The 20030-nt window shown below is 42.0% G+C and overlaps 1 protein-coding gene across 4 annotated transcripts in view; it reads left to right on the plus strand.

Annotated features, from left to right (window-relative positions):
• Positions 1–20030, plus strand: part of GALK2 (galactokinase 2) — a 122537-nt gene that overhangs the window by 82594 nt on the left and 19913 nt on the right. For all 4 annotated transcript variants that reach the window (XR_006818669.1, XM_046008113.1, XM_046008112.1 and 1 more), the window contains one exon: positions 4840–5050. Coding sequence is in view for 3 of the 4 variants with exons in the window: in XM_046008113.1 (XP_045864069.1) it covers positions 4840–5050 (211 nt within the window). In the remaining variant the exon portion in view is untranslated. The remainder of the gene's footprint in view (positions 1–4839; positions 5051–20030) is intronic.

The raw sequence follows: 20030 nt of genomic DNA on the forward strand, positions 1-20030 counted from the left end.
TACTGAAGAGTGCCAGAAGCCATTGCCTTATTAAGGCTAAAGGACCGAGAAAACTCCAGTGGCTTTGGAAGTGGTTCCGGAAGTAAGGAAAAACCCTTGGGAGGCCACATTCAATAGCAAGAGTGGCTACTGAAAGCCTAGATCATGGGCCACTGGTGGTTCGTCAAAGAGTGGGAGAGATAAAGAGCAGTAGCTTTAGGATTAAGGATTTTAAGACAGCAGAGATCTGTCTATGTTTGAAAGCATGGAAGAAGGTGTCAGGTGGGTGAGAACTAGTAAGAGAGGGGATGTGGGGAGGGAGGGAAACTTGCTCGTCACAAAAGTACCTCTTCTGGACCACTAGATATTTTTCATTGTTATCTTATTGAGTCTTCATAGTAGCTTGTGAAGTAGCCATTAAGTTTAAGTGTGCCTTTTTTACATACTGGGAGTTTCAGGCCAGCTTAGGCAGTGACCTGTTTTAAGGAAGTGCAGAAGTCCTGGTGTGTCTTCACCCCTGCTCTTTCCATTGTGCCCCATGGGAGTTAGGCGTGTTAGGGAGTTAGATCCAGAGCACAATATCTGGGGACTCCAGGATGTGCTGAGGGTACAGTGAGAACTGTCGTTGATTTGTTCTATACAGTTTTGCAGGTTTCTTCAGATTTATCCTGAAGGCTGAGTGCAGACAGCGGGGATTACTAACATTCAGGAGGTCAATGTTTTGCTGTTTTCATGATCGTGACGAGTAGAACATGCACATGGAAGTCACCAGCTGCTATGGAATACTGGAGAACAGCTCTATGTAGTTGGGAGGGGGTAAAGGGGACATAAGCAAAAAATAATAAGTCTTTATGATAAGAAACAACTATGTATGATCACATCTATATCAAACTTTATGTGTGTAGGTGTACAGAAAGTTTGCATAAATATAATATAATAGTATGGTTATCAAAATAGTGGTTGGTGCTTATCTTGTTGGAGTAATTACAGATGATTTACTTTGTATTTTTTTGTGCTTTGAGCTGTTTTGTGCTTTTTGAAATTTTAAAAATAAGCATGTGTGACTTATATAACCAGAAACAAAAACAACATAGCTGCTTTTGTTGTGTGGGAAACAGCTTGTTGAATGAATTGTTGTTTTTAAAGGTAAGTCAGAGAAGGGATTAGAAATTTTAGCCTTTGCTCCCCAGGGGGAAGAGAAGACTGGGTACTCTTCCCTTTGCTTTGTTAATATTGCTAAATGCAATGGGAATGTCAAAGAGAGGTGGATTCTGGCAGTTTCCTGAATTAGGGTCCAGATCTTAGCCCTCTCCTAGCACATGCTCTCACTGGGAACTCCAGCAACTCTCCCAGACTGAGGGCTTTTTCTGGCAGGGGCTGAGTTCTGAGTGTGCACCTGAGACGACCTGGAGGTGCTAGGGAGCTAATGTCCTTTGTAGTACCCTCAATGGGGGGATAGATGAGAGTTAGTGGGTAAATAAATATTTTAGCTTTCTTGCCCACAGGCAGGACACATGAGAGGTTTTTACACACAGGTTCCAGAGGGCCCAGCAGGCCCAGCCTCACCTGTCCATGTCACTACACCTTGCACTGACTTCTGTTCCTGTTTCACTTTCCACTCCTCTACCAGCATCTTGGAATCATCCTTTCCCCTAAATCCTTGCCTCAGAGCCCATTTCTGAGAGACACCAACCTGAGACAGGATCCTAGCACTATTTATCTGCCTCTTTCCATGTCTGTGGACAAAACACTTGTTGCCTGCTTTCTTGCCTACAGAGCATGGAACAGGTTCAGGAACCTCCCAGAAGTGGTATCTGATATGAATACTTAATTTTTGCAGTGGTGAGAAGAAAGTGGTGAATGTTGACAAAGAGCTGCTTTCTCTTATTTCCCCACCCTGCTACAAGTGAGGAGCTTGTGATGAAATGACCCATAGCCCTGACTCATAGCCCTGCTTCACAAATGTGATGTAGGCCATCACCAAGGCCTCAAGTGGCAAATTCCTTCATGAGGTTGTCTTTGAGCAACAGTGATCTTACCCACCCACTTCCCTCATCTGCAAGTCATCCTTCTGTTTCCTGAGCCAGATTTCAAAGGGCTTAAGCAGCTTTCCCATTTTACTCACACAGTGTAGTGTGCTATTAGTCCTGGCTCATGGCCCTGCAGCTGTCGTTGACGGCATGGGGTAGATTTCATCCTCCACAGAAGTACAGACCAATTGGCTATGTGGACCCTCCACCTGGGGGCTAAGTGGACCTAACTGGGATATTGCTGGAGTGAATGCTAGCTTTTGTGTGTTAATGCCTCTGTCTGTGGAGGCTTGCCTTTGAAAAACAACCTTGTAGGCAGCAGGCATCCCTCCCAGACTGTCTCCTCACACATCCCTGGCCCAGTTTCCTTGGATCAAGTGCCTGAGGCAGTGTCACTTGTTCAAGTGAGCCTGAGATGGAAACGTGAAGATTGTTGTTGACTTAAAGGTTCTTAGGAAAAGCCCATTCTCATTACTTGGGGACCATTCTTTAGTGTTTTTCCTTTTCCTCCTCCTCCTTCTTCCTTTTTTTTTTTAAAGAGGGAACCCGTCTATGGAAGGGTTTTTAAGTCACCAGACTGTTCATTTCTTTTTTTTTTTTTTTAGATTTTTTTTTAAATTTAAATTTTATTTTCTTTATTTGACAGCGAGAGAGAGAGAGAGAGAGAGAGATCACAAGCAGGCAGAGAGGCAGGCAGAGAGAGAGGGAGGAAGCAGGCTCCCCACTGAGCAGGGAGCCCAATGTGGGGCTCCATCCCAGGACCCTGAGATCATGACCTGAGCCAAAGACAGAGGCTTTAACCCACTGAGCCACCCAGGTGCCCCTAGACTCTTCATTTCTAACACAAATCTTAGTTTGTGCTTAGAAATCCATTGGTAGGAATTGAATGGCAATTTGAACTAGTGTGAGCAGAGATGAGATGAGATGGCATAGATATTAGCTATAACTCACTGAGATTGTGACCTTGGGGAAGGCAGACAGAGTCAGAGGACTGGAGTTTAGTTTCCAGCTTTGTTTCTTACTAGACTTTGGGCAAGTCATCTACTCTTACCACTTAAATAGAGTAATAATACCCATCTCACAAGGTTGGTGAAGATTAAAATAAATAAGAAGCACATTTTAAATCATACAGCACTACACAGTTGTTAGTTACTTCTCTTTGCCTCATTGCTTATTTCACCTGGGTTTGGATCTGGGTTTCATGAAAGTATCATTCTGGGAGATTATCAATCTCAGCTCTTTCTATATAAAATAAATATATTGCTTTATCTATGTCTTTGTAAGTTATCTGAAATTATTTTTAGAATACATTAGAATATAGACCATGAATGAATGAATTAAATGAACAAGTGAATCTGTGGAGGTCTCAGTCTAGCCCTGCTTGTAAACACTAAGTGTGCTAAGCAGACAAAGTCAGAAGAAAGATCTTAGCTTTAGTCCTTGCTTTAAAAATGGCACCATGGGGGCACCTGGGTGGTTCAGTGTGTTAAAGCCTCTGCCTTCAGCTCAGGTCATGATCCCAGGATGCTGGGATCCAGCCCCACATCTGGCTCTCTGCTCAGCGGGGAGCCTGCTTCCTCCTCTCTCTCTGCCTGCCTCTCTGCCTACTTGTGATCTTTGTCAAGTAAATAAATAAAATCTTTAAAAATAAATAAATAAAAATAAATAAATAAAAAAATAAAAATAGCACCATGTTCTGTGAAATAATGGAACAGAAAAGTATAATTCTTTTTCTCTTTTCCCAGTTCTGCCTTAAAATCATTAACTCCTTTCAAATGTATGAGCCAGAGTTTTAAAAAGAGGATTAATGAATATAAGAACTTCTGTTATTAGCATTCTTCAGAAGTGAGTGGCCCTAACCAAAGTTCAATGGTCTTTTGGTAAACCCTGCTTCCTGTCTAAAAGAAAGGAAAATCAAATCATCAGCTTAATAGAAGGGTAAATCAGATGCACATTTCCTTGAAGAGGAGTTTTCCCTTCTTTTGCTTGTTTCTTTTTGCTGTTTGTACTGTCTGCCCCTGCCTCACACCCAGGGAATGGATTTTATAGACCTCAGGATGAGAATATCTTCACTTCGTCAGGTCACCTGCTCTGAAGGGCTCAGTCAGTGGTTTGGGGAAAATGAGAAAAACATATTCTGGATTGAGGTTCCCATGGGTAGACCTGGTTACAAAGGTTTTGTTTGTACTTAACCCTCTCCATCAGGCTGAGGGATGCCTCAAGATGCAGTTGGAAGCCAAACTCTTTTGAGGGCGGAGAAACATACAGCTCTAGTTCCACCAGCGACCTAATGAAGTGGTTTTTCATAAGGTCACCAATGAGGTTTTCATTTAAAATCTGGGACTTTACTCCAAATACCCAGATACTTAAATTCATTAGCCATTTTCAAAGAAGCATGTGGTAAACAGGAAGTGCTCTAATGAAATCGGGCATACAGTGTCCACCTCAGGACCCAGATCACATGAGAATTGAGTAGTTTTCTGTAGACTTTATAGAGAGTAGGGTATTAGGGATGAACTGAATAGGGATAAAAGGACAAAATCATTCAAAGCAATAGCCCTGAGGGAAAGTGGTGACAGGCGGAAAAAAAACCACAAAAAATCCAGTGGGATATTGGGTTTTTTAAAGAAAAATGTTTAACTAGCCTGTGAGTGTCACACAAGCATGTTTTAATTCCAAACATCTGAACCCAGTGTACATTTGCAAGCAATGGTGGGCAATGTAGATAGGTTGAAAGGAAAAAAGAAAACAGTTGCATTTGGCTAATTAAAATGGCATTTTATCGATTTCTGAAATGAAATCTAACCATTATCTTGGTTTGAACTTGCAGCTCCTGGCAAAGTACAGAGGCTTGCAGTGGGGTAAAGTACTACGACTAGAGGAGGTGCAAACCAAACTGGGGGTCAGTCTGGAAGAAATGCTGTGGATCACAGAAGATGCCCTTCACCCCGAGCCCTATAGCCCTGAGGAGGTCTGCAGGTGTCTGGGAATTAGCCTGCAGGAGTTTCGAACCCAAATTCTGAGTCCAAACACTCAAGATGGTGAGTCTGCAGAAAAAAGTGAAGAACATGCTAGTTCCCCTACTCACAGCTGGAAAGATTCCACTTTTCCCATGAATTTTACTGATTTTGAAGCATACTTGAGGGTATTTGAAGAATGTGTATGTTTTGGCAAACTTAATTCTCTAGATTCTGGACTTCATTAAATTCATTGATTCATTCTTCAATAAACATTTCCTGATCTGCCATATGCCAGGTATTCTGGCGAGGTAAAGGTGGATAAAACATGGTTCCTGCCCTCGAGAAGTTCCTACTTCAAGATGTTTCTCTTTCTTTCTCCCTCTCTGCATTTTTCTGATTATTATACTACGTGCACACAAAAGTCTAGGTTGGAGCAGTGCTTATAACTGCTGAGATACCCCCTGGAACACCAGGAAGTTCACTGCTTAGCTTGGAACTTTTTGCCCACCTTAGCGTGAAAGCTTTTTCTGTTTGCCTGCTGCTTTCACACGATGTTGTTTTCACAATGATAACATCAGATCCCTGAGATGACGGTAAAGGTTGGAGGTGAGGGATGCAGCACTGGCGTGGCTTCTCTTCTTAGAAGTAAAAGTTGTCTATCTGTGGGCAGTCACCCCTGGGGAGCAGGGGCATCTAGCTAAGATCCAGTTGTCTCTGGAGGTAGAGTTAGGGTGCGAGCTTGTAAAGGCTGGCCTTCAGTTCAGTGCATTGCCTAAGCTCCTTAACGTGGATGCTAGTTTTCTCCTCAGTTTGGCCTAATCCTGTGCTTTCCCTACTCCCTGTTGAGTCCATACAAGCACTCAGACACTATTGTCTTGTCTAAGAACTATTGTACTTACTAATTGCATCTTGGTTGTGCCTCTCGACTTTTTTTTTACCTTTAAATATTTTTTTTTTAATTTGTTTATTTGTTTATTTACAGCATAACAGTGTTCATTGTTTTGGCATCACACCCAGTGCTCCATGCAGTACGTGCCCTCCCTATTACCCACCACCTGGTTCCTCAACCTCCCACCCCCCCGCCCCTTCAGAACCCTCTGGTTGTTTTTCAGAGTCCATAGTCTCTCATGGTTCATCTCCCCTTCCAGTTTCCCTCAACTCCCTCTCCTCTCCATCTCCCCATGTCCACCGTGTTATTTGTTATGCTCCACAAATAAGTGAGACCATATGATACTTGACTCTCTCTGCTTGACTTATTTCGCTCAGCATAATTTCTTCCAGTCCCGTCCATGTTGCTACAAAAGTTGGGTATTCATCCTTTCTGATGGAGGCATAATACTCCATTGTGTATATGGACCACATCTTCCTTATCCATTCATCCGTTGAAGGGCATCTTGGTTCTTTCCACAGTTTGGCGACCGTAGCCATTGCTGCAATAAACATTGGGGTACAGATGTGCCTCTCGACTTTTAATCCTAAACATCACTGCCCTATTCTGATGGGATCTTTACTCTTTTCTGAATTAAGCTTATTCTCTTTCTCTGTACCCATGTTCCTTTTTCTCAGCATCTGCATGTCTTTCCAACCTTTTTTTTTTTTACCATTAAAAAAAAACCCAAGTTAATTTCCCAGAAAACCTTGGAAAACACGAAAGATACTTTCCTTATTATAGTACATGCATTGCTGTTTATGTATATATTTAAGGTTTCCCCCCAAAATAATGGTTTAATTGTTTTTATAAAAACGATGCATGCTTAATCTTACTCCTTCATCTAAAATAACTACCCTATTAGCCCACTTGCAATGCCTTCTATAATTTACTTACACTTTGTACTCAATAAATCTATGTTGAATGAATGAATCCATTTTATAATTCTGTTATCCTTAAAAGGTTTCTTCCTCTTTTACTGTTGAAATTAGTAAGTTAAAAACCCAAATGTGAACATAAATCAGTCAGTGGAGTTCTAGAATCTCCTAGATTCATGTCACTTGATTTACTTTCTGAATCTAACTTCAGCCAAATTTCCAGCTGAATTCTCTTGGCACTCAGCTTTTACTTTAGGGATCAAGAAAGATCCTGTTGTATCTTCACTTTGTTCCTTCTGAGTGTGTGCTTCGGTTGGTCCAAGACCTCAAGAAAACATTTCTCTTAACCTTTTAGATAGTGTGATTCTTACTAAATGTGGTGCTACACTTAGATTGTATGAGGGGGCACAGAGATGACATAAGACCCCAGCACAGACTCTGGAGGGTGCCTCCGCCCTTTAACATACTTAGTTTCGACTAGAACTAATTTTTTTCATCAGGGAGATCCATGTCTTTCTCAAAGGGATGTGGAATCCACTGTTCTCTTTCAGCCAAAATTGGTTTCTTTACTTGGTTACGAGTGTGAGTTGGGAGATGTGGACCGTGAGGTGACAGTGTAGGGAGAGATGTTTACAATCAAACTGTGGCTCACAGCCTTTGCTAAGCCAGCCAGACTTCCAAAGGCTCATGGACAATTGTTTTTTCTTTCCAAATTTCTAATAAGTAGATTTGGAAGTGCTCAGAGGCCATTAAAATTAAGCACACAAAGGAAAATCCTCAAATCCTTTAGACGCTGTTTAGAATGGCCACAGTCCATTGCTAGGAACTGGCAAGGAGTAATTTAAGTAGTATCTGTTAGGCCTTCCCCATAGGTAGGAAGAGTCTAAGGGTGTAATATGGTGTGTGGGTTTCTAGAGGCTCCGGGACCAGGCTGATTTGAGGGAGGGGAAGTGTCTCCGAAGGTGTGAACCAAAAGGAAAAGACAAAGCTGTGGTCAGAAGCAGGAGAGGTAGGCACATACAGTTGGCATGGGGGTGGGCCTGCTGCTCAGATGCACTGTGCTGGGCTGGACACAAATCTCAGTGCTCAGATTAGTAACTGCCTGGGACCATGTGTGACAAAAGTGCTGGCCAGTTGCTGGCTAATTTGTTTGGATCCTGTGATTTCCAAAGTCATGAGCAATAATCAGGCTTTTGAGCAAGCACAGGGCACTGACATGGACTGCTCTTTAGGAAGACATCTAGAGTGAAAAAAAAAAAACAACGAAAAGTGTTGTTATTTGCTTTATGGTTTACATATTCCTCTTTACTCGCATCATATAGTTTGAATTTCATAACAACTCTGGGTCACATGGTTCTCTTCATTTCGTAGGTGAAGAAAGTAAGGTCAGAGAGGTACAGGATTTGTCAAGATTTACAGGTTAAGTGCTAAAGCCAGATCCCAAATCCTTCTTTTCTGATTTAACCCAATTCTCTTTCTGCTATTCATTTTTTTTCTTCTCAGCACATTAATAAGCTGGCCTTAGCAACCCTGCACCATAAGATAATATTGACTTTATTTTTTTTCTTGAAACCAGAGAGAGGTGATGAACATAGGTTACTTGTGGTTGAAGAGTTTCCTTTTGGCTCTTTCCCATTCTGGTGCTTTGGTCTTAGGAGTCTAAGATCATAAGGCATCCAGTAGCTTGCTTAATTTAAGGAGCAAACTCAAGTTAACCAGAATGTGCATGAGTTGTATTATAGAAGAATTGCGAGAAGCGCTGTGGAATTTCTCATTTGATAGAAGTGCGGTCCTCATAGATGATCTCAGGCCTAAGAAAAGTGGTTTGTTTTTATGTGATGGAAACATATAAAGGTACTTCATAAAATAAAAACAGTCAGTTTGTCAGTAATCTCACTTTCTAATTAAGTGTTCTCAGATATTAAGGAAATTGATTTAAAAAATAGCTTGTAAGCTACCAGGCCCTAAATTCTATTACCTCAATGCATTTAATTGTTCTTGTAAGAATTTTGGAAGAAAAGTTTTCTATGAAGAGTCTAGACGAAACTCCAAAGGAAAATATAGACCTTTCTAGAGTTTACAGATATTGGTTGAGCAGAAGTCCTTAAAATCTGGTGATGGACTTCTAATAATGCCAGATAAAATGAGTCCTTCAGTTTTGTTTGTTGTTTTCATTTTCACAATATAATAGATTCTTACGAAACAAAGTATTGAAAGATAAATCAAGTAACTATATTTGTTATGCACAAAAGATATGCTTTAAGTTGTTTTGGAAATCAAGTGTGGGGAAAATTAGCTTTCACTTAGTCCTTTTTCCTTTCCCTCTCTATCTGGTCTCTGTGTTTGTTGCTCAGTTCCTGTTGACTTCTTGGCTATCTGGCCACAGAGGGCAGGATCGTTCCAGGAATAAAGGACCTTTATTTTCTGGAAAATAAAACTTTGATCTCTGATCACGTGGGGATAATGCTTCCTTTGTGGGTTTTCCTCTTCTTCTTTCAACTGTGTGTATTATATACCCCTATTCTTTGGTTTACCTTCCCTTTTTGAATATTTAAGGAACTAAACATGAATGTGAACATACCTTATATGTATGATTTTTAAAGACATGACATCTTAAAACGCTCAACTTCTGTAGGGACACCCAGTATCCTTGTGTTGGAGTCACGCCAGTGATCAACGCCAGTTGGAGTCATGCCAGTCAGTGGCCAGTGCCTATGCCACTGACGGGAACCTCCCCCTAAGCCCACAAGGCTCCTGAACCACCCTGGAGTCACAAAAGTGGGAGAATTCTGGAATTTTCATCTCCTCACATGAGACTTTTAAAAGAGCTAAGAATGAAACAAATTCTGAAGGTACGTTTCGAGAAGCATTTGACCCCTACAGTAGTCTTAAATATATTTGGCCATCTTGAACTGAGACAGGCCCAGAATGAATCTATGAACTTGACCACCTCTTCATACTCTGTACCTTCAAACCCTCGAGTTCCCCAAGTATCTCACGTTAATGTGATTTGGGCACGGTTGGCAAAAGAGGATGAAGTGTTAGAGAGTTGTTAGATCAGTGAGACTAAACATTGACCTATGTCAGACACTCTGATCCTCTGTGTTGAGGACAAGTGTTTTCCTCTCTCTAGGGTCATCCTTGTGTACCGAGCCCTTAGCTTCAGAGAGACCATACCTGGTATAGGGAAGGCAGAAGGGGACATCTGCCTGCCTGACAATAGCAGACCCATGGACTCTGGTGACCTACAGCTATGAAAGCAAGCTGGAAGCAACTTTTCCAGCTTCCTATGAAACTCTCACACAGTAGTTACTAGAGTAGCATTTCCCAGAGACAAACCCTTGAAGAGTCACGGCAACTAAATATGAGCCACGAGGAATCATCTTCTCCGAGGATTTTTGTGCACCTCTGTATTCCCGTGATGACTAGCACATGTTCGCTGAATGAGTAAGTGACTTAAATGAATTTTCTTCTCTCCATATGGAGAAGTAATGGATAGGAGGCCAATTCAAGGAACTCAAAGTCTAAATAAAGGGTGTTATATCTAGCTTTAAAAAAAAATCTGTTCACCTGTATTAATAGTAATAATGGTATTAACAATATCTAACACTGAGTACTTACTATGTTGTAAGCACTTACACTCTTCTAAGTTCTTTTAAAATATTTGCTATACTTGTCCTCCTGTTTAGAGTACCTTCATGAAATAGTCCTTTTCCAGGCCGGAAACTGGTATAAACACCTTCAGACACATACATCCAAATCTTGATGCATTCACCCTTTACATCGTCCTCCCTACCCTCCTAATCTGTTCATACTATTGAGATATGACAATCAAACTCCCCAAATTAGGCAGCTCCTGGGGAACAAAGAACTTTTTGGTAGATGTTGTTTTTGTCTGTTTGAAATTCTGTTTAGAAGAGAAAGGCAGATGCATTTTCCATTACAATACTAATTAGGCTTGTGCTCATTGACATAACTGTTAATAATGCTGAATATTCCTTTTTCATTCTATAAATACAGAGTGATATCAATGTTCTGCAGCCAACAGAACTGTCTTGCATCTCAGTGTTTTTGACAGTGGTCTTTGAATTCACACCGGACTTTCCTTAAAACATTTGAAATCTCTGTAAGTGAAATAGAGCACAGGCTACGTAGATTTAGTTTAGAGGAACATAAGGGATAAAGATTGGCTGCAGATGATTTTGCTGCTAGGAACATTTGTATGGTAGGTTTCAAGATTTTGCTATTTTGCAGATGAGAAACTGAGGCACAGAATGATTAACTAGTCCAAGGTCACACAGCTGAAAGTGGCAGAGTTGGGATTCAAGCCCATGCAGTGATTCCTGAGCCCTCCCTCTAAGTAAACCCTCCCTCTTAACCACCGATGTGGGGGCTATATCAGGCTTTTATCAGAGAAAGGGATTTATTATTTAGATCTGACCACATGCAATAGTATGAGCTGTTTAAACAGTACATAAGGAGCTAGAACCTGAAGTTGACAAGAAAGACAGTGAGGCAGTGAGGGTTGATGTAAAGTGGGGAGCAGCAGGGACAAGCAGGAACCCATGAGGATGACCAGAAACAGGAGTCAAACTCTCACCACCTCTGGGCCTGCAACTTTGATGATACCAGTGTCCTTCGGGGGAAGCTTAAAATGTACTTGGCCCAAGAGTCAGAGAAGCTGAAAGTAGAGTCAGTGGGATTGGGATGGGGGTCCTGTGCACCAAACTGCTGCTCCATGCCAGTGAGGTGAGCTGGCAGAGAAGTGATAAGGTACTTGAGCTGCAGTGGCACCTGGTGTCCCTGCTTAGATCACTGAGGCATGAAAAAAAAGCCTTTCATCTTAATATTTTTTTTTTATTTGCTTGTTTCTCCTATAGCCACCTTGTTTCCCGGTCCTGCCAGCTACCTTCTTCACCCCAGCTGCCTCCTTGGCCTTGGCATTGCTGGTGCCCCTGGGCTGCTCAGCCCTGACTACCGCCTTGGTTCCAGCCCTGCCAGCCTCCTTGGGCCTGACCTTGTAGTTCCTGGCTACTTCCTCAGCCCATATACCTTTTTGACTCTGGTTTTGCAGGCCATGCCACTCCTGGCTGCCTCAAGGGAAGGGAGAGGAAGGAGAAGAAAGGAAAAGACAATTCGCAAACTTTTAAATATGTGTTTTTCTTAAGTCTAGGATATGTGACTTGACATTATTCAGTATTCCTTTTGCTTGAATCTATCATGGATGTATCTCTACCTTCAGAGAGGTGAAATCATCAAGGGGTCAGGTGTGAATTTACTAGACCCTCTTTTTTTTTTTATTTAATTTAATTTTATGTTTTTTTTCAGTGATCCAAAATTCATTGTTTATGCACCACACCCAGTGCTCCATGCAATATGAACCCTCCTTAATACCCTCTGTTTTGAGTAGAATGAAGCTTCTGTGGGTAGGAGGACAGCTGACGTCCCACTGTGTGCCGGGTTGCCCCTCTGCTGCTTTAGATTCAGAAAACACCTTCTATAGTCTTCATCTACCTAAGAGGACAGAATCTTGCCGTTCCTTTTTTACTTTTTTGCTATTTTTGCTTTCATTTTCACAGTTTTAAGTTTCCATGAAAGTATTTTCTTTGTATTCAAAGCTGCTTTTCTTATAGTTAAATCTGTTTATTTTGGTCAAAGTTATCATTTCCTGTATTGATGTGTTCAAAGCTGATTATGCTTTAGTAACAAGACCAAAGTCTCAGTGGCTTGACCCCTGAAAAGTGTGTTCTCTCCACATATTCAACTCAAGGCAGCAGAGGAGTCTGTTCATCTGAGAAATACAGGGACCCAGGCATGTCAGGGGGATGGGGGGAGGATGGGGGGAGCAGGGGATCTATCTCATTACATTTGTCCATAATTCCTGTGGCCAGAGGATGGGAATATTGCTAATCACTCACTGGCTTTTAACATCCCCTAGGGAGTGACGCCATCACTCCTACTCTCATTTCATTGGCTCCAGTAAGGCACGTGGATGTGAAGAACTTCAGTGGGGGTGGGGAAGTACAGTTTGTTTTAACATGTGTTAGGAGCACAGGGAACATGTGAGAAATATCCCTAATGACACCCACACTTCCCTGTGCTGTGTAGCTCTGAGTCTCATCCTATCAAATCGAAGTGATGAGAGCCAATTTACTTGCCCATGTAAAATTATGAAACTGGCCTTTCTTTCCAGACATCTGGGACAATGAATATTGTTCTTGACCAAATTCCAAGTATTTTCACTTAAAAATTAGACATACTGTGATCTCTTTTTATGTTGTGCATTTCTCTCACATTGGCATTTTATCTGCACTTTGGTGAAATCATTCCTAGTTCTTGGCTTGTCACTTTCTCCCTTGTCTTGTGGAGTTCACACAGACTCTTTTCAGGAGACTGTTTTTCTAGAGTCTTAGGGTATGGTCCAGGAAAACATCTCTTGTTTGAAATCAGTTGTGCACCTCCTATGTCTTTGTTATTTTTCAAAGCACCTCGCTTTAGGTGGAAGGAAATGTCCTAATAGAACTTCTAAATTAGAAACTGTGTACTTCTTCCTTTCCACATGAGTTTGTGTCCACACAAACTAGAGAAGTAACTAGGTATGGATCTAGGGACTCTGAGCAGGTTATTGCCAAATTTTAATAGTAATGACAACAAAATAATGACCCATTGTGTCTATCTAGACCTTCATAGTTTTAGCCTCATGAAATCTTGATTCATCTTTATTTGTGCTGCAGATTTCCTGACGAAAACATGACATGGGACCACTTTATGTTCAAAGGCAGAGATATAGCATAGTTTCTTGTTTTTGTTTTTTTCTTAATTCTTGAGGAAGCTGGTTCTTCATATTGTCTTCAGGTAGGAATGGGGTGGGAGACAACACAAGAATGAGCACCTGCAGTCCATTGGTGCTGCTGGGAAGCCTTAATTCTAGCAAGGGCTATTGATGCCGCAAAAAAGACCAGAGACCACCTCCCTGGGAATAGCAGTAACATTTAGTCTTTTAATGAGAAACTTTAAAATGTTCTAAGAGCAAGGAATATAAAATTCTACTCGATTAACACGAAATAGCAAGGTATATACTTCCTTTCTGTGTTTTAGTCCAACAGGGAAAAGGGGGCAAAGAGGATGCAAATCAAAAGGGAGCTGTCAGACAGACAAAGAAAAAGGGAAAAAAGAATCTGAACGAGAGAGAGACTAATGTGTACCCAGAGCTGGCTTATGGACAAGCATGTAAACACAAACACAGAGAGAGCACAGACCCACTCAGGCCTGCGTGCATTCACTCCCCACGCTGGTCCGCAGGGGGCTACATAAACACGTGCGTAATCACGGACTTCTGTGAACCAGCATCCTCCTCATCTGTCTCTGCAGGATATGACCGGCTATGTTGCAAGCCCCTGGAGAATGGGAACACTCATGAGATGTTTGTGAGAGTGCACCTCTTTACTCTTCCCTACTATCACACCGCATCTTGGAAAGCCCAGCTGTAGTGTGGGTCTACTGTCTTCAGTATTTGCCATGAGGCAATTAAGGGGAGGGTCCCATTTAGCTTGCCTCGGAGCTCCCTCACTCTCCTCCTTGTGCTGTGTCCAGGCCACCTTCCTGGTCTGAGCTAGTGCATCCCTGTCAAAAGCAAGCTCTGGGCAGCGGCCCATGCAAGCAGGCGTCTTGCATGGTGGGTGACAGAGCTTCTCACTTGCTTAATCTCTTGTAATTTGGCAGACTCCTACCTTTTGATCATAATGGCAAATAAATGAGTAATATGAGTAAATAGGGGTAAATTTTTATTCCTTTATTCAATAAGTACTCAACTGAAGGGCAACTATCCAAGCACTGTGCTAGGGCCTGTGATCAGTAAGGCCAGCATAACCCAACAATAAGATAAATGCTGAAGTGTTCTGATGAAAATATACTACTTATTTCTCAGATAAACATGGAGTTTCCCTTTGCCTCTCCTTGTCCTTTTTGCTCCCTTATGTTCCTCCTCTCCCACCCCCTGTAATTCAATTAATAGAAGATAGCAAAGACAAGAGCTCATTTCCATTTATGCAAAAATATTAGGACAGGCCAGCTCTAGGCAAGTGTGACCCTTGTTTTCCATAGTCCTTCATTCAGCTCTGCGTTGACCAAGACTCCTTCCCAACTCCCGAGGCCCCTTTTCAAATGACTTGAAATTGTCTTGTCCTTTCACTTTTTCCAAGAACAAAATTTTAGGGATGTTCTGGGAAGTTCATGGGCAAGTAGTTTGCTCAAGAAAGAGAGGGAAACAAAAATGCGGCTCATCCAGGAACTAGCTTTAGATTCTTTCTTCGCTGATGGGATGGGAGCCAGAAGTGGACATGTGTTGAGAATTAGTTGAGAATTATTGAGAATTTATCGTTACATTTAAGACTGTTTATTAGGTTCTAGGGTCTGGAGAGGAGAACACATCACTGCTAATGAGTCACAGTGTTTCACTGCTGCTGGGGGTGGGTGCCAGTTTTTGGCTACCTAGCATCCAGGCCCCTTTCCTAGGGAAATGTAGGTTGATGAGAGAGTGGGTCTTGCTTCCTGCCATAGCAGCTGAATGGTCCGATTTGCCTCTCCCAGGTCGCTTTTCACCTGGGTGTGAGCACGGGCCTCAGGTTCCTCCTGGTGTTCTGGCATGTGCTTAAGTCTGGGGCTTTGAGTCTGCTGGGCACAGGGTCTGTTGTTAGGGTATCTTGAGTCCGATGTCCTATCTAGACTTGTGAAGTGACTGTGACAGTGCTCTTAGCTGCTATAAAGATGAAGACAGCCCAGCCCTTGCCCTCCTAAAACAGAGTGTGATGACTGTAATTAGAAGGGAACACAGTAATTAGGGAATGAGGGACTCTGTCTTGTCATCAAAATGGCCCTGGAATTAACAGGGTCTTTGTGTGTTGCCAGAGTATAAACTGCAGGTGCGGGTGACAATAGCAGAGGGAGGCAAAGCCTTCAAGGTCAGAGAAGTAGAGTTTATTATGACGCTGACAATGCTGGCTCTCGCTGCTCTTGAAAATCTGAGCAAGGGAAGTTAGAAACATGTGGGATGTCCTTATTCTCCACAGACAAGATGGCATTATGTTGTGGATTTGCAAATATTCACAAATGACTCTTGGAATGTAGTTTTCCATGGATTAATGTGGTTTGTGTTGAAAGTGCTTATATATATATATATATATATTTTTTTTTTCATCTGTGGTTTTGCTTTTAAAAGCAGGTAAAGATTTTTTTCCTCTTAAATGTAAAATGCTAATTTAATTTAGTGTTTGCAGCATGGGAATGGGATGCTAATGTGACTGAAAACAGCAGTTCATTTTTTGTGGGTTTGACCATTTCAGAAACTTCACATTTCTGAAAAAATATTATTATTAGAAAAATAAGTTTGAAACCACAGTCCAACTTCAATGAGGAATATATAGTGTTTTTCCATTCTCCTTGTTTAAATAGTCCAAAGACTCTATGCCTCAGAGCAGGGACTTATTATAACTTTGCTGCATAGGAAAATAGAGGACTCCAGAGCAGATTCTGAAGTGGTTTTCCCCATCCACCTCTGGGTTGCTGTTCTTGGAAAACAACTCTTGGGTTAGCCCAGTGGAGCCTTTTGTTTTGAAAAGAAACTGGCCAGTAGCGTGTAGTTCCATGGGGGTACAAAGGCAACTGAGGACTCAACTGCTTTTAGCCCCTTGCCCAAACACCAGCAAAGTGTTTTGGGGTATGAGAGTCTCAGAAAGACTCATTATATACATACATGAGAAAGATTTCCAGTTCTCCCGGAGCAGCGTATTTATTTATTTTTTTTTGTGATTAATTATCCTGAGATGAAGTTTTTACCCAAGCCTGATTTCCCAAATATTGATCACTTTTGAGCATGTTAGCTGAAGGCCAGCACTCTGCATTCTTTCACGTCCACACAACCTTTATGCAGTTTGGTAGTATGAGGTGACACGAACTCTGTGTACTGAGGTTGGGGAAAGGACGGTCCAACCGTACTTGGCGCTCCTCAGACTGACTCCTAGGAGAACCACCTCGGAGTGGTGGGAGAACTCCCTTTTAGCGTTCTGGGAGAACTCTGGGAGTTCCACCCTTTTAGGGGTGGAGAGAACCCCTAACTGGGAGAACCACCCTTTTAGGAGGACAATCAGTGAAGGAGACTTGAAATCCAGTCGTGTGAGGGAAGCTGGGTGGTTGGTCTGCGGAGGAGAAAGCATCACTGCTAATAGAGTCATGGTATTTCACCACTGCTGGGCATGGGTGCCCTAGTTTGGGCTACCTAGCATCAGGTCCGATTTGCTTCTCCCAGGTCGCTTGTCACCTGGGTGTGAGCAAGGGGCTCAGGTTCCTCCTGGGGTCCTGGCATGTGCTTATGTCTCACAGAATTTGTGAGCTCCCCAATATCTTTAAAATAAATTACTTTTTTGATTAAGTTAGTCCATATCGGTTTCTGTTGTTTACAAACAGGAATCCTGACTGACATAATTGCTAAAAGCCTATAATGGTTTCTTATTTCTAGCTGGAATTTATAACCTGGATCCAAGGATAGCTTTATGGAATCTTGTGTGTATGTTGTACTATATGTAAAATTTTGGATATTTGTGCATTCAGATGGGGGGAGGTCTCTAGCTTTGATTTGACTCTGGAAAGTTTCTGTAATTCTAAAAGGGCCAAAAACCACTTACCTACAGGGTAAAATTTAAATACCTTACTTAGGGAAATGTACAAAACCTTGATGATCCGGCCTCTGTATACTGCTTCAGTTTTCTCTTTTATTGAGTTTCCTGTTGCTTCTGCTCTTTGTCCTCATTCCATGCAAGTTACAGCTGTGTACTGTGGATTCTCTAAAAGTACCTCGTGTTTTTTAATCTCCATGTCTTTGTTCATGATGTTCCTTCTGCCTTAAATTCCCAGTGTTTTTCTTGGCTCTTTACCCCACCTTTTAGTGGGTTTTCTGGGTACCTGCTCATCTTTTAAATTCAGCTGGTTTCACCTCTTCTGCGAAGGTCATAATCTCTGTGCTCCATCCCCTTGGCTCACCTGGTTCCAGCTTACCAGCAGCCATGTCATGTTAGCAGCTGGTGTGAGCGCATCTTCATCAGCTTGGGGCATTCTTCAAAGTCACTGAAGGTAGCTGCGCTGTCCAGGCACATCTTTGTGGAGAAGTTAACCCCTTTGGGGGCAACAGTGGGGATGTCTGTGGACAAATGCCTCAGGCCTCCCATCTGCTGGTGGGACTATTCTACATGGTTCTTCAGAGAGGCCCCTGAGCAACTGGGTCCCCAGTTGTCCACAGTGGTGCCCTATTTGGCACCCTCCATTGGCCCTTCTTCTTTCCTGTCTCCTTTTCCTTACTCCTCTGCTCCTGCCTCCTAGATTTCTGTTACCTGTACCCAAGGCTTTTTCTTAGCCTCTGCTTTTGGGTCAATCCATCAGGACAACCTGTTACTGTCATGCCTCTGTGTTAGCTCTGAGGAGATGCCTTATCATCTGTTGGCCTTTATTGTCCTTATTTAGTGATTTTTCTCTAGCAAACTATTATGTCTTTTTTATTAAATTTTTTTTTAAATTTATTTTCATTTCTTTTTCACTGTGGTAAGAACAGTTAACACAAGATCTATCCTTTTAATACATTTTAAGTGTAATTATTGTTGACCGTAGGTACATTGTTATACATCTTACTTGATAATCATCTTATTTCACTGAAACTTTATGTCTGTTGATTAGTAGGTCCCCATTTCCCCTTCTCCTGGCCCGCAGTAACTACTATTCCAGCCTTTGATTTTGTGAATTTAATGACTTTAGCTACTTCCTATAAGTGGAATCATGTAGTACTTACCTTTCTTTTGTTGGCTTTTTGGCTTATTTCATTTAGCATAATATCCTCAAGGTCCATTGATGTTGCTGTATATTACAGAACTTCCTTCATTTTTAGGGCTGGATAATATTCTTTTATATGTATATACTATGTTTTTTTAAGCCATTCATCCACTGGTGGACATTAGTTTGCTTCCATATCTTAGCTATTGTGAATAGGGCTGCAATGAACGTAGGAGTGCTAGTGTCTCTTTGAGATCCTGATTTCAGTTTTTTTGGACATATACCCAGGAGTGGGATTGCTGGATCATACAGTAGTTCTATTTTTAATTTTTTGAGGAACCTCTGTACTGTTTTCCATGATGGCTGCACATTTTGCATTCCCATCAACAGTGTGCAAGAGTTCTAGTTTCTCCACATCCTCACCAACACTTGTCTTTTGTTAAACTATTACTTCCTGAGGGTAAAGAGCTCATCTTACTCATTAGTGTTCCCTCAGTATTAACAAAGAAAATTGTATCCTCATCAATGTGTGAAAAAACTTAAGACATGAGAGCTTTTCTCAGAGCTGTGTTTACATGGCTCTGAGGAGCAGAACTAAGACCAATCAGTAGAAGTTACTAGAACACAGAGTTAGTTCAATATGGAACTATCAGTGCACCTAAAGGAGGGGTGGTATTTGTTAGTAACCGTGGATCCTTATGGCATGATGACTCATTTGGTTTGCCTACTCTTCCTTTTCTTGCCAAGAATTCCTGTAATAAAGAGCTTTGTGTTAAAAGAGAACATGCACATTCCTATAGGGACCAGGCAGGCATGCAAACTAGTGAGGCAATCTGAGTATCAGAAAATTGGGAATGGAGGGAACTGTGTAGAAATAAAGTGTGTGTATTCTGTCTAAAAGGGATAGCTGCTCCTCAGCTCCAGCCAATGACCTTTGTGCAAGAATATAGGTTCAGTGCTGCCAGGCTTCAGTTTTTCAAGGGAAAGCAGAAATCCAGATTCTTATATGAAAATTCCCAGTTTGGAAAACAATACATGGGTCACGAAGGCATCACTGGGGCTGGATATGGACCATGGGTTGTTAGTTTGCAACCTTTGTGTAGCATGTGTAGCAAAGGAAGTTAAAACTTCAGGTGTGAGGACAACCTCCTCGAGAGATTGCCCCAGGTTCTGGTCAGTCTGCTCTCTTCAGGTCTGTAAACGCACTCTGCCTGTTCCCAGCTCAGGCCTTTGGTCATCCTTTCTTTGCAACAAGGAAGCTCTGTGGTTCGGGCTCTTCTGTGATCCTTCCCATTACTGTTGTGCCTCCACCAAACCCTGTCATCTTAGTGCACCTTCAGCGGCTCTGGCACTTGCATGTCTGCTGCAGTTCATCACTTGTCAGTGGTCTCAGAGCTTGTTTTCTCTGTTTAACTGAGTTGTTGAGTTCCTCACATCCAGG

Source organism: Meles meles, chromosome 6 (assembly GCF_922984935.1).
Source record: "Meles meles chromosome 6, mMelMel3.1 paternal haplotype, whole genome shotgun sequence".
Lineage (NCBI taxonomy): Eukaryota > Metazoa > Chordata > Mammalia > Carnivora > Mustelidae > Meles > Meles meles.